Raw genomic sequence first — 15,036 nt, 5'->3', positions numbered from 1 at the left:
GCAATTACACATGCTGTGAATTACTGTTTGTAGATAATTGACTTGGCTGTCTTCTTCAAGTCAGCCGACCACATACTAAAGTTAAATAACATCAAACCAAAAAAAGAAGTTAGGGCTGATTAGACTTGCAGTTAAATGCGTTCAGTTTTTATATATTTCAGCATTAACAGATTACTGATTCAAAATCCTTTACCAGTGGACCCTTATTATAAAGAATACTTCCAGCATATTTCTGAAGCTAGCTTTCAACCTTCAAAATAAAAGATACTACCTTATCTAGAGATTTCTCCACAATTTACCTAATTTCCTTAAAACTACTTCTCAGAGAATGATCCCACTCCTAGAAATATAACTAGCTTTATGTATTGTTGACTCTTAGATACATTTCCTAGAGTATTTTAATATGTTCTTGCTGTACGATACCATAGAAGTAAAATGACTCATTTTTTGAGGAAAGGCTGCTTAACCGACTGAGCAAAGAAAAGGCAACGCATAGGTCCTACACGTAGTGAGGGAAAATTTTAATTGCTTTTGAGATCTCTGGCATGATTCTACCCAGTAGACAGGGTCAGACCAGCTTTGCACCCAAACACACACACACTATACTCCACAATGTCAAAGAATGAAGTAAAGCAATATGAGGGGGGCTTACTGGCGACATTTCAAGAGATATCTACATTCATTTCCAAACACATTCACAGTTTCACAGCCATCAGTGGGAACTGCAAGTGCACCCAGGGAAGAGGGTCACACAATTCAGAAAGCTTTCACAAAGGGAGTGGAAGCCCTGGAAACATCAGAAAATGAAAAACTTCATTAACTTCTAATTGATCTCTTAAATTCAAGTGTGAATACTTTTGATAAACCTACACGGACTAAGAATTTTGGTTCTCTGCAACCTTAGATTTCAGATGTAACAAAGCTGTCAAACGCAAGCCATCTAGCTTGTTGGAGGGGGGAAAAAGAAAAATCAAAAACCTCTACTACTTCAGTGAAAATTGTCTGGGTTTGGATGTTTGCCAGAAAGGTGTGGAAATGACAGGTTTACATTTTTAGCATCCTTTTCCCCTAAGCAATAAGCGAACAGAAACCAGAGCAGGGATGAATTCCACCAGCAACAGAAACTGAAGTTCTAATTATAGTCTCCAAGGCAGACGCTACTCAGAGGTAGTCTGCCAAGACTTCTTTCATTAGTGAAATAACCTCAAACTCTTTCAAGAAGTGTAATCTATAAAGACATATGGAAGAACAGAAGGCAGTTTTAAATAGCTTTAATAGACAGTTGTCTAATTTATTTATTTTTTTAAATGAAAGACACAAATAATCTTTTCAGAAGGTTGATGTTCATGGAAGAAGCAAGCCAGAGAAGAATGAAAGTCCTGGAGTGAAACTGCAATATACCTCATCGGCTTACAGAAGAGTGCATACACATGTATTTGCCGCATGACATTTAAACCAAACTGCCAGGATGATGACATTTAAAAGCACTTGAGACCAAACTCTGCTCCATCGAAATTTTTGATTGCTATTGACTTCCAGAGCCAAAATTTCACCATCAGCACGTACAGCATGGGCACTGAGTAAAATGAACACAAACACAAGGTTCATTAATAAAGTCAATGGGGGAATGTATACAACATTGGTTTTTCCCCTGTTACCTGGTCGTGTATGTAACTTCAATTTGAAGCACGGTCAAATTATAGGCATGAGCCTATAAAGTCTGTAGAAATCTAAACTGCTTAAATGTGACATTAGTTCTTCCAAATTGTGTATGTTCTAAGGGCATTATTTGGTTTTTGAGCTACTTTGAAATCCTGATGACAAGTATTGAGGACACTTTATTTCCCCCTCACTGAGTGCTGAATTAGCCTGCTTACTAACGTTTGAAAAATTACTGTCAAGAAACAACAGTAACTGAGATATGACTGCTATTTTCTATTTCTTCTTTATGCAAATATTTTCAAAATTGAAAATACTGCATGTGAGCTAAAAATAAATTGACTTGGTGATCAAAACCGTGCTTTATAAGATAGGCTGCTGATGATCTAATGTAAATATTCATTTAAAAGAGGAGGAAATGTTTTCCTTGTGTCTAGACACATCACTACTGGATCAGTTAGGAGCGTCCATCCCTTCCTGTATATGCCTGTACAGCATGTTTTCTTCAATGTAAAGAGATATATGCTGTATTCTTACTGACTTCTTAACAGCTGTAGTAACATCAATTATATTTGTGAGAAGAGATCCTTGTACAGGCCAAGCAAGTATGGGTAATGCTGACTCGTAATTGCAGGCAAAATGTAAATGAACACAGCCTCGTATCAGGTTCTTAAACACTCCTACATGCAGTCTTCTAAGCATAACAAGCATGAGGGCAAAGTTTATCCATAAACACCATTTTACTGGATGGCTTCAAAGAATAATAACAGCTATTTTGTAAAGCTTGTGTAAATTACTAAAACTCCAGGAAGAAAAATATGCTACACTAAATCATCGCCAAAAAATAATCACCCATCATCAAATACATGTTTGAAACTGATGAAGTACCACCTCCAAGTAATAAAATAATGCTTACAACAGTCTGCAAACAGCAATGAGCTCTCAGTCTCAGGTGAGTCAATGCCACTGCTTTGCCTCAGCTATTGCTTCTACCCCTAGTACAGAGAAACTTTCTCCTTTTTATTACAATTATTGAAAGAACTCTTACCTCTCCATCTCGTATTCTTTCATACCTGCTTTTACTGCCTTCATTACCTGTAAGATACATATTAACATGGGACATTCATGGCAGGAGAGAATCTCATATTTAATAAATTTACGACTCATGACTGAATATCTCCAGAGGAACCTATATTACAAAAATATCATCTGCACTTCATTTAAATTTACATCAGCAGATGCATCTTAAAACTACATTAGAAATCAAACTCAATTTAATCTTTATAAATGCTTGCAGTCTCCAGCAGTTTAATTGCCAAACTACTATATCCTAATGAAGTACAGCTCATCAAAATACCAACACTTAATTCTGAAAGCTCTGGTGAACTTGGCAGCAAGTCCTTTTGTTTTACTTCTATGAAACATCAGCAAAATGAAACTGTGAACTGGAATATACTACAAAGGGAGATTCTCTTTTATCCTTTGCAATCTGAAAACTACTAGAGTTACGCTGTTTTACAACCCATAAATCTGATTTTTGTTCTCAGATGTGCTGGCAATGTGCACCAGTTTTATTCCTTTGCCTGTTTCTGTATTACTAAAGTTCTGGGCAGCTGCTCTGTGGAAGAAATTCTCTCAGATGTGGAAAGATTATTCAAGGATGATGAAAGATCAAGGAGAATAAATGCAAATGACTACCCCTAAACTTTGCAATTACACCACATTCACTCCAAAGCATCTTTACACTTCACAGTGCAGAAATCCGAGGAGCAGGAGCAAAGACAACGGTTGAGTCCGTAACCTCATCAGCTGCTTTTACCTAAACTCCCTCTGGTCATCGCTCAGAACTCATGGCATCTCTGCATCGCTGTGGGGAGTACAGGACTGACACCCGAGTTAATTCTGCCATCAGTACCAGCAGAGCAACACGACTGCACTGGTACAGTGCTGGGCTCAACCTGAGTAGCCTTGCTGAGAGCCTGGATTTCTCTTTGCCACAGTGCTATGCCAAACGAATAGCACCGTGAAGCACTGTGCAGGGGGACATGCCCATCTCCGAGAAGCAGCCTCAGGAATCCTTGCACTATCCTCTACTGTGCATGGAAACACTCCTGCAGTTTGTAAGGATCTGGAGAGAGTAACCTGCTAGTTAAACTTCTCACAGCTGTGCATGCTGATGTGGGCCAGAATAATAATCTTCTTGATCTCTTGTTTCTCCATCACTATACAGGTACTTGTGCACACAGGACTGAGATTGCAAGCAGGTCACCTTCTGCTGAGGCTCCAGCTCTTATCCAAAACCACACTTGATTTCTCACACATCACAAATGCACCAGTGAGTTCAAGGACAATACAAGGTATATTACTGGGCTGTAATAGGAGGGATATTATCCTCTTATTTCTATCCAGCCTTTCCATTATTTTATTACTAAGCAATTTAGGGTTGCTGGGAACATTTTCTGAGTACCACTGCTACACTAAGAGCAAAAATTATTAACAGTAAAGGATCCATTACCTCTTTATGAGCTTCACTGGAGATTTTATTGGTGTAGCGCAGAACTTCCAACTCCATGTCTGTCTTAATCACACGACTTAAAGAAAAGTAGAACAGATACCAGGTTAGGTTGCAACTTCACAGCTTAAGAATACCAAATAAAAAGAAAAAGAAAATTATATGCATCACCTATGGTAAAATTGATCAAGTACACCTCACGAGCTATTACACCAAAAGAGCTATTACAGTATTCATGACAGCAAAGTTTTGTTGGCATTGATTCACCATTAGCAAAACAATCTTAGAAAGGGAAGTCACAAGCATTTCAAACATCAGCCTGCATTATTTTACTACTAATAAACAAGTGGTCCAACCAACATTTTTTCAACTCATTCTACAACACATTAGGAACAAAAGCAATGTATTTCTGCATTTGCCATGGCTCAAACACTACTTCAAACGGAACATTTCTGCAAGAATACTTCATTTACTTTTTAAGCACAATTTGAAACTAGTTTACATAATGAAATTCCCAGAGCTCCAGAACTTCTCTTCAGCACAATCCCAACTCCCATCTATTTGCAATACCTCAAAAGGTGGAGGGAAGGGGGGTGTGAAGAAATGCTAATTCTGTTTGGTATTAAAAAACCCAAATCATGAAATTCAGAAAACACAGCAGCAGTAGTTACAGTCACAATGTCCATTCTCTTTCACATGCTGCTGGAGGAAAAAATCTAAAGCAAACAACCCCCTCCCCCAAAACCCACCCTGTTCGTCATGTCTTACAAGATGCTGAGTTTCTGTCTGTTTATAAGCCTTGATACTCTGTTCTGAACTCATCTCACAAATTTACTATTAAACTCTTATCTACTTACACTGCTTTCTACCATGTATTTCAAATAAAAGCAGCTATTTAGTGTAACATGAACAGGGAAGCAGAGATAGTTCCATACCTTCTATTAAAAATCACCTACACTTTCAACTGCTACACATACTGATTTCCTAATATTTCTCACACTCATCTCAAAGGCAGCCATGAAGTACATACTTACTGTTTACAAAGAAAAAAACTACATCTATTGAATTGCAGGAAAATATTTAGAGTGTATTTTCCAGCTCCTTTCCAGAGCTTGCAGTAGTTACAAAATACTGTAACTGTTCTATTTTGAAACGGCCACCAAGACTCCCTGTTTTTATTATAACATGCTCCTACCCACACTGCTGTAGAAAACTATTTTCTGTATTTCAGCTCCTGTAGTTTGCTTTAGTGAGTCCAGAAACAGGTTTCTCAGCCATGGGTGCCTCTGATGTGCGATAAGAGCACCTCCCACAGACAGCGCCTGCATCGCTATGCGGCACAGCCACTCCCCTTCAAACATAACTTTTCTGGCAAGTGCAAAGGTACCTCTGTAAAAATGCTGATCTCAATCAAGACACTCTTACAGACAGGAACACAGCAGAGGGGAATGGATCGACATTCTTAGTCAACTGGAATATGACACAAAGTAATCATTATGCACATTGAGAATAAGAAGGTTTTATAATGCACACCAAGGTGAAAAAGATTACCCTGGGATGGCATAATCTGCTCACCATGGGTGAAGAAGTGAAATTCTTTTTCTGCCTTTCAGCCAAGACATAAAGAACAGTAGCTCAAATACATTCATGTTAGAATGAGGTAGCAAAGGCTTATAGATTTTTTTTTAAGCCTGTTCTTTGGAAGACTGCATGCGCTAGCAGGATAATTTAATACTTGTTTGATGTGCCTTTATATTACTTTCAATATACAGTACATATCCCTGATCTGCAAGTGCCTGCAAAATAGGTTGTTTCATAATTCAGTTGTCCAATCTCTTTATTGGGATCTGCTAATAACACAAGTCAGTAACTGCTCAACAGCAAGTGCAAACAGTACTAGAACCTATTTTACTTGACTAGGTCATAAGGCTTCAGGGTCAAGGTATTTATTTCAGACCACAACTTCTCAGGGTTTTTTGCGTATAAAAACTCATGCTCCGCCTCAGACAGACTTTTTATGCACTACATCACTTTCATTTACACAAGGCCGAGCACTAAAACATTTTACAGAAAATATTTAGCCGTTCTGAGATCAACAAAAAACACCACTCAAGCATTAGTAGGGAAGAGAGGGAGGACATACAGTTGTGCAGAGAGCACGATCAACTTCACCCTCCACCAGGTATTGAAATGTAAAAGTCACCAGGCTCTGACGCTGCCTGCAGCAGTGCTGCTGATGGAGCTCCCCCAGCACACCTGGGCAGCAGAAAGGCGGGTATTTCACCACCTTCTCACTGTTTCGATGGCACAAAGCACAACGCTCTCCCAAGCCTGGTTTAAAGCGTGATGAGTGGTCTGCAGTTCTCACAATGTTCTCCTCCCACGTCTGAGATGAGGCTAGGAAGGAAGTCCCACCTTCGTTCATGAATGTGAACTTCAACGTTCTATTAAAAACAGCTCCTGGATCAGTTACACACTTTGCATACATTCATAAATATATTAATAGGAACAAATAATTTCCAGGCTCCACCTAATACAATCGCTAAAATGTACAGATTCAGCATGCAATGCAGCTCTTGGATTAACAGGCAAGCCACTCAACCCAACCAAGTTAAAATAGAAGCACAAATCCCCTACTGTCAGGATTGACCTATAACTTTTACAAAACTTTTTTTTTTTTCTATTTTACCAGTGTAAAAACATTTCTTCTTTCTCAGTCTCCTCGTTTACATACACTTTCTGCTTTTATTTGCACTTGCCGCAAGAGCAGGTAGCCTTTTTGTGTGTATCAGTCATCCAACAGAAGAGAGAAGCTTTAATACAAACAAGTATCATTTCAGTTCTGAAATGAAGTTCGGGCATTTTAAGTGGCTGGATACCAAATTTCATGAACAATCTATTTTCCATTAAACAAGTGGTCAAGAGCACACAGAATTCGAGGCAATTATGAGACTGAAACTTGCATAACTCAGCTACGTTTTCCTAAACCAGTGCCTTCCTCAAAGTCACACAAACGCTTGCTTCTCTGTGTGCATTCCCCACTCCGGATCACACCGCCAGCAGTATCTGTTCCCAGTTATCAGGTCAGTGTTTATCAGCTGCCTTGTTTTGTTCATTTTAGTACACGCATGCAGCCTCAGTGGCAGCTTTCTGTGACATGCATGGAGAGCATCTGGGGACATCCACTCCTCCTTGACCTTCCAGAAACATTCTGCCTACAGACCGCCTAGGAAGTACGGATGCTGCCCATGCAGACAGACTCCATAGCCCTGCCTCATCCTCACCTTTTTTCACCTCTGCTGTTACCTTTCCACATTTTATTTACAGAAATTTCTCTACCATAGTTGACGTATTTATGCTCTTCTGCAAGCTCTCACATAAAAACTTGCTAACTGAATTAGCACCAAAGCCAGTAATCACAGTAATGCAGTACGCAAAGGAGAAGCACTACAGTACAATTCTGAAAGAGTTGCAAGAACACCAAACACAGGAGTTCATCCTGAAACAGTTCAACAAGATGTTAAGAGGTTTACAACATAAACAAAAAACCCTCTGAAAACACAAAAAGCATATGCCCAGCTTTAAGACATTAACATACACATCACTTTCCCTGAAGAAACAATCATGGCTTTCCATCAAAGTAATGCAAAATACAGAATATACGAAATCTTCCACACACAAATATCAAATCCCATTTTCACTAGGGTTACAGGAAAATACAGTACATACAGGCACAAAGCGAGCTGTACATTGCTAAATGTTTATCTTCCAGCACCATCACAACTACGGTACACAGACACTGGTAAACTACAGTAACCAAAGGCCATTTTGATGAATGCTAGCGTAGAAAAATTTCCTTCTGACTACTAGTGAGATAATTTGGACAAGTTTGGAGTTTGTCTTCAGTTAGATGACATTTTCTTCTCCAAAGAGTGAAATCAGTACTTAGTGTATACATTCAGTATCAAATTTGAAATGAGAGCCCTGACATTTAAAATCAACGCGTTTAAATGTGTTTGAAAACACATTCATTCAATTAAAAAAAATAGTGAAAACACCCATCTGCAAACTGCTGAATTCTAGTCCAAGGTGAAATTCTTTTATGGTTTATCCTTAAGTTTCATAGCAAGTCAGAAAAGGATGAGTAAGCAAGGGGGGTAACAGAACCTTAATGACAAATGCTTTGCCCCTTGTCAGTACTGCAGCGTTCTCCCTGCATTTTATTAGAAGACTGTTTAATACCAGATGCCTTCTGTAGCCTACAGTTCTCTCCGGCTAGTTCAGAAAGCTCAGCCATTTCACCTTTTGCTGGCAGTTTTGACAGCATCATATGGATCAGAGTTTTTCTGACAAGCATCACGTAAAACAGCATAGTTCAGAGCCTGCTGAATTTGAAACTATATGCTTCCATGCAAGCATACGACTCAGTTAAACAACTTCCTACCTGAGAATACAACCCCTAAAAATCCATCTTCCTAAAAGAAAAATATTCTTAATTCTAAACATGTTATTGCTTTCCAAAGGAAGTTTCTTCGACAGTAACTTCCCATTCTAAGGAAATTTCTGCTTTAGGAAGATTTAATACACATAGCCTGTCATTCACATATTGATTTCACCAGACACTTAAATCCTAACAATGGTCCTTAACATACTTCTGACTTAAAATGAAAGCCACCAAACTTGATACAACCTTTTAAGACACTTTTGAATGCAAATCTGAGCTTTGGCTTCTCTTAGAATTTCTCCTCCTTGAAAGCCGGGTGAAGGGAAGGTGCATACCAAGCACCTCTCCGCCGTGAGACCGCAGGGAGCCAAAAACAGAATTCTGGGCCAGCACTCCCAGTTCACAGAAGAGATTCTCCCTACACCCAAACAAACAGCTCCAAGCGCTGCCTTTCCACTGCTCCAACACTCCATCCAGCTCAGCACAACCTCAGGGCACAGACCTCATGTTTCCCCATCCCTGAGCTTCCCAAAGAAGACTTAACCCCCCATTAACCCAAACCACAGAGGAGAAACTCATCAGGCGTCACCTTGGTAAGGTGGATGGAACCAGAACTAAAGCTATCTCGGGAACAGGCTTGTAGCCCTAGTCCAAAGCCTTCTGCAGCTAAAATTGTCATCTCTCTCCCTGTAGTGCTCTTGTACCCACAGATCAAAGCTTGGAAGTTAGACCAGGCGCCTCTGCAGGTCCCCTTTCTTGTCGCTTGTCTTTCTCTGCTAACGAGAGTACAGAAAGCTGGGCAAACACGAGGAGCACAAAAATGGCACCACCAGGTTAAAGAGGTAGCTCCTTCCTCCGCTCTTCAAACCGTGTGTCAGGTCACTTAGAGTCCTCCTCTGGCTGCTGGGCACAGGATAATGAAGTGTCAGGGGCTGAAAGTTCCCAAGGTCTTAAATAACAAAAAAATCCCACACCCAACACCCATCCAACCAACTAGAACTCAGCAGCAGCCACCTCTGCAGGAAGTAAGACTTTATGAAGAACTTCTAACCTGACTTACCCTTCCTATTATTTTTGAAAGCAATGTAACAGGGAATCTGGGGTCTCAGAGCATTCGTGAACATTTCTAGCTCTTCCCTATCACTATCTGTAATGACAGGAGCTTGACTAATTGAAGACTAATGAGATTTCTAAAAGAAAATAGGTTTCACTAAGCTCCTTCTTTACCAAGTTTTCCTAACTGTGTTTAATTTGTACATCTTTACACCTTAATTTCTGAACTCGTGTTCTGTCTACATTACTCAGGACTCTGCACCTCAAAGGCTGTCCAACTCCTAAATTCAGAAATCAATCCTATAAGGTAACTTCATTATTTTGGAAAAGAAATGGTCCAAATTCGAGAAGGACAGAATAGGCAAGATTTAAAAATTGGTACCCTGAGCAATTTTCTGTGTTACAAAGCACCCACATTCCCCCTTGCACTCATCAGCAGGAGTTGCAAGCCATGAGTCCCACCACTATGCATCTCCAGGTCCACCTGTGACTCAGTGATGCAGAAATGTCTAGGCAAATTTTCCCTGCTTCCCACTTCCCTTTTACAACTTCTTTTACGTCATGCCAAGCAATGAAAAATGGCTGTAACAACAGAAATGTGACCTACTAAAATTGTACATGTTCTGAAATTGCACTGATGTTCAAAAAACATCTACCCAGCTACAAGCTGGCAACTAGACGTGGATGAAGAGAGCAGAAGATTGTTTTCAGCATATAAGCTAATAATAAATATTAAAAATAATAATATGCATTATAATATACATTCCCCTGTTTGTATTTTAAGATTCTGAGCTTATCTGTCTTAACTAAGGATTCGCTTCCTCATTTCTAGACTAATACACTCAAAAAGCTTAGATAAAAACCTAATTCATTAACAAAAATCCACTATGCTGTTTCTTCAGTTAATTTCCTAAATGGAAATCTAGAAAGCCCTACTTATGGAGCAATACTGAGGACAAAGTCAGCAACGCTGACCAAAAGAGGAAAACTGGTAAAATGCAGTAGCTTTGCAAGCTGCTAATACACGTAGCCATACTCTCCGATTTTGTCTATTCTGGATAGGCTACAGCCGAATTCCCCTGGAATAACAAAGTATAGTTATATGAATAATAATTCAACAAAATTAATGCTGTTAAAATAAATCCTAGAGCAGTAGTAACACCTTATTAAATATTACCTGTTCAGACACAGTTTTCATTTAACCTTGATTTTCGCTGCTAGAATATGAATTATCCTCAGTTCTTTTCTTATTCATCCAAACTCACATTTACACAAATGTGACTAAACTCCAAACACATTCTATAAAAATGTATATGCAGACACAAGGCTTAAAAAATGTTACCTAAACTCTTGACTTTTCAATGCTCTTCCCTGGCCCTGGTTTTACTTTTGTACATTATTTCCACCCCACAACATGAAATCAGCTTAAAACTAAAACTCATATAGTGAGCTATGAGGCTTCTGCTGAGGGAATCTCTCTGAAGCAATGGTACAGAATATAAGCACATTCAACAGTACTCGAAGAGAAAGACTTTATGCTACTCACCATTCTGCAATTTCAGGATGAAGGATTTTGTTGTTAATATTAAATCTACAAAAAACAAACAAACAAACAAAAATACAACTGTTAAAACCAGCCAAATACACAACAGCAGAGACTGCATATTTACTTTTTTCTTTCTTTTTCAATATGTCTTCTCTGAGGATGTGAAAACCTGCAAAGGCAAATATTGCACTGGAATTCAGTATAGATCCCAGTGAGCAGGATGCACATGCTCATCTTCACTGTGCAGGTATTTCATGTTGAAATACACGAGACTGAATTGGATACGTAATTTTAAAAATGTGCAGAAGCCAGAGTAACAGTATGTTAAAGACGTATTTAAAAATCTTCTTTAGACAAAGATAAAATATTAAGTTATCAATTCACTGCTATGAGTGTGGGTTGGACCAGATCAACCTCCAGAGCTCCCTTCCCACCAAAACTGCTCTGTGATTTTAACTTTGCTCCTCAAACACCCTTCAGTGAAATGAAACACAGTGAATTGCTAATTTCACCCTTTGTTTTACACCTCCCCATTTCTGTGTGCACAGAACGTGGCATGTGATAAACAAGCTTGCTCAGAGGACTGTGAAAAGGAAAACAATCTCTCCATTTCTGATCTAGAGAAGAGGTAAAGCAGAAGCTTCCATCTCACCTTGACCTCAGACACTTCACTACTTTTCTGTTTATTTTCTACATTAGCAATTCATGTATTCCTGGAACTATTTTGAGGCCCTCTAAACAATAGCATTACAGTGGCCAATAGAGCAAGAAGCTGAGTAATTAAGTGGAACGTAAATGGATTTTCAAGCATTGTTCAAGGGGGTTTTTTTTGCTTACAATTTAAATGCCTAAGGAGCGTTCTGCATCAAAGATATTTTTGTCTGACTCAGGACTGCTGGCTCTTCAGTTAGGGCATTTAAGGGAATTAAAACGCTCCAGGGCTCCCAACAGATCTTCAGAAGAATGTTGTAAGGCAACAATCCATTTTCCCACATTTTTGAAAGAAAAATTAAATCTATTCCAGATTATTAACCATTCTTTATACCTCAGAAGGGATGAACTAAAGCACAAATCCAATTAAAAAAAATCATTTGGAAGTCACTTCTGATTGTACCACGGTCTTCCTGCATCCTCAGATAGCAGAAAAAACCCCTATGCCGCTCTTTTTCAGGAACATACGCTCATCAACCTATAAAATCCTAACAAGGTGAAGCTTAATAGCTTTGTGTTCCTACTCCAAGATAGAAAACAACAACTTATCACAACACTGAACAGGGACAAGCTGCATGCTATTCAGTAACATGGGCATTAACTAGAAACCACTGCAAAAGCAACAACACAGAAAGCCACAAGTCACAGAATGCTGCATCATTATAGAAGAAAGTTGATACCTGGAAACAAGAAAGTCTTGTAAAACCAGAGAAAAAGAGCACTTTTTCAATTTAATCATCGCCATCCCAACAACTACTACCTATGCAGGCCAATGCAGACATAATTCTGGAACGGAAGAGCCAGTTAAACACAAATTTATACAGAAGAAAATATACGAATGAGATAGTAAAATCAATCTATAAAAATGCTAAAAAACCAAAAGCCTGAGCTCCCTGTTTGGTGGGAAAGCATACCAACTGACACCACCGCAGCAACCCAAGACGCAGAACTAAGCTGTGCCTGTAACAGCAGATACAAGGACTTTCAGTAATTGTCATCATTATGTTGGAAAACAGATCAATGGAGGCAAGCGCAAGGAGACACTGCAGAAAGCTCCAACACCAGCTCCATGCAAAACAGACAAGTATAAACTATGGTTATCATGAAGTAACAGAAGAAAATATCAGGCAAGGAAGGGCAGGTACAGAAGGCAGCTGACTCTGAAAATACACATCTTTTCTGTCAAGAACCTGACACATGCACTTTAACCACAAGCACAAACGGATGAAACCAAAGGAAAAGCAAACAAGACAAACAGTAAAACTATGAACCTCACAACAGAAGACTGTACCTCATCTGAGCATCTGATCTATTAAAATAAAAAAAGGTAGGGGAGGGCTGTACCCAGGCATAGGCTTACAACAGTTCAAATAATGCTCTTTTAGAAAACAAATTTCACCTGAGAGATGTGCCATCTCTGTTACAGTCCCTGGTTTTTACCTATCCCAGCCCTACAGGCTCTGCTTGAGCTGTCTTTGTGCTGCCATATATGCAAGTTCTACTTACTGGGTGGGATCACCTGAAATGTGGCAGCTCCTTAAAATTCTCGCTGCTGTCCATTAGGGAAGCTAACTGAACACACAGAAAGGCAGCAGGATTAAAACAGGGGGTGCTGGGAGGTGGAGAAGAGGCAGGAGGTAATCAGCAGAACAGCAGTTTTCTCTCCCACCTGGAAGACAGAGTTTCTGATATAATGTCAAGCATAAAACAAGATCTTAGACCTCCGGGACACAGCATCAATTCAGATTTGGAAGAGAATCCAATCTGCTGTACGTAGTTTTTTTTGAGGAAGCCAACAATTAAGGATTGAACTGTCTCAGCTCTGCTTAGGTCTTGACAGCTCTGGGTCCTGTGCGAGTGGCCACAAGGCCACCTGCTTATGACAGTGAGACTTCTAACGCTAACAGCTCCAATTATGCTTCACTTCTGTTACCAGCAAGGCCGCTAAACAAACTGCATCCTAAAAGTTACAGGTTAAATAACAAGCTCAAGGGGAAGAAGTTGTCATCACTAACAGAAGAACATAAATAGTGTTCAAAACAAATAATTCACACAGTTTATGCACAAAGTCCTACAAAATAACCCTACCTTATCCATCCAGCAATTTTTTTATCCTGCTAGACAATAAACAACCTACCCTTAAAAACCATGTACTGCCCTAACGTTAAGAGGATCATGTAGAACAATCCAATGCTACATTTTCCTGCAATTTGCAAATTGACAATACTTAGATGATGAGATATGTGGTCCTGAGGAAGAAAACAAATTGGTATTTTGCTAGTGTTGCAATCTGTAACGTGTTAATGCTCCCATTTAATCAACAGAGAACTACAAAATACTACACTAAAAGGCACGTCCAAATTGATTTCACGCTCAGTTGTCCTTTAACATGCAAGACAATTTCATTAGTTTAAAAAAAAAAAAGCCAGAAATCTACACCTCCTTTATAATAACACTGTATAATGAGACCATTTTTTGTCAGTTTAACAAATGCCTTTTGTGTGTGTGTGGTGATAAAAATCTAAAACATTCATATACAATGTTAGAATTTTCTACTCTTCTTCAATGCAGAGAGTCCTGTCCTAATGCCTGACTTCACTACGCAACAGCGAAGAGGCCATGTAGACAGTCTTCACTGTCCTACTCAGCAAGCGCAGTTCTGAGGCAAAGGAATCCACCAAAAGATTTTAAACATTAGCTACAATTGCTTAAAGTGTCTATCATTTACATCAATCAATTCTCAGGATGAAAAAAGCCCCCAACACAGCCAGCAAAGATTTATCAACGGTGTTTTTAAGTATGTGGCATATTACTGTTTATCCACACAGGTTCAAAATCCATTTTCTGTATGGTGAATCACATAATCTCAAAGCATTTTTACAGGTGCTCCATAACCGCTACGTGATTAGATTTAACAAATTCCAGCACATTTTCCAGTCTGAAAAATGGGTCCATGAAATAGGGAAAAAAACCCTGGAACTAGCCTTTATTAGCAAACAGAAATCCGTATTTCTAGAAAACAATGCGTTAGAACTACTTTAGCAATCTGCCTTCTACACTTCAGCCAGCTGAAGCAAGCGAGAGCAAGTCGTTTCTGTAGGATTCGTACGA

The 15,036-nt window shown here is 39.2% G+C and overlaps 1 protein-coding gene across 2 annotated transcripts in view; it reads right to left on the bottom strand.

Annotated features, from left to right (window-relative positions):
* Nucleotides 1-15,036, bottom strand: part of PEPD (peptidase D) — a 139,545-nt gene that overhangs the window by 95,495 nt on the left and 29,014 nt on the right. Inside the window, exons 7-9 of one of the 2 annotated variants that reach the window (XM_075434164.1) lie at nt 11,215-11,259; nt 4,175-4,250; nt 2,708-2,754 (exon numbers count right to left, since the gene is read on the bottom strand). In XM_075434164.1, coding sequence (XP_075290279.1) covers nt 2,708-2,754; nt 4,175-4,250; nt 11,215-11,259 — 168 coding nt within the window. The remainder of the gene's footprint in view (nt 1-2,707; nt 2,755-4,174; nt 4,251-11,214; nt 11,260-15,036) is intronic. The other variant, XM_075434165.1, reaches the window with a different exon arrangement.

The sequence above is a fragment of the Opisthocomus hoazin genome, chromosome 12 (genome assembly GCF_030867145.1).
Source record: "Opisthocomus hoazin isolate bOpiHoa1 chromosome 12, bOpiHoa1.hap1, whole genome shotgun sequence".
Lineage (NCBI taxonomy): Eukaryota > Metazoa > Chordata > Aves > Opisthocomiformes > Opisthocomidae > Opisthocomus > Opisthocomus hoazin.
Note: the sequence above shows the minus strand (reverse complement) of the source record. Positions and strands in the feature narration are given on the sequence as shown.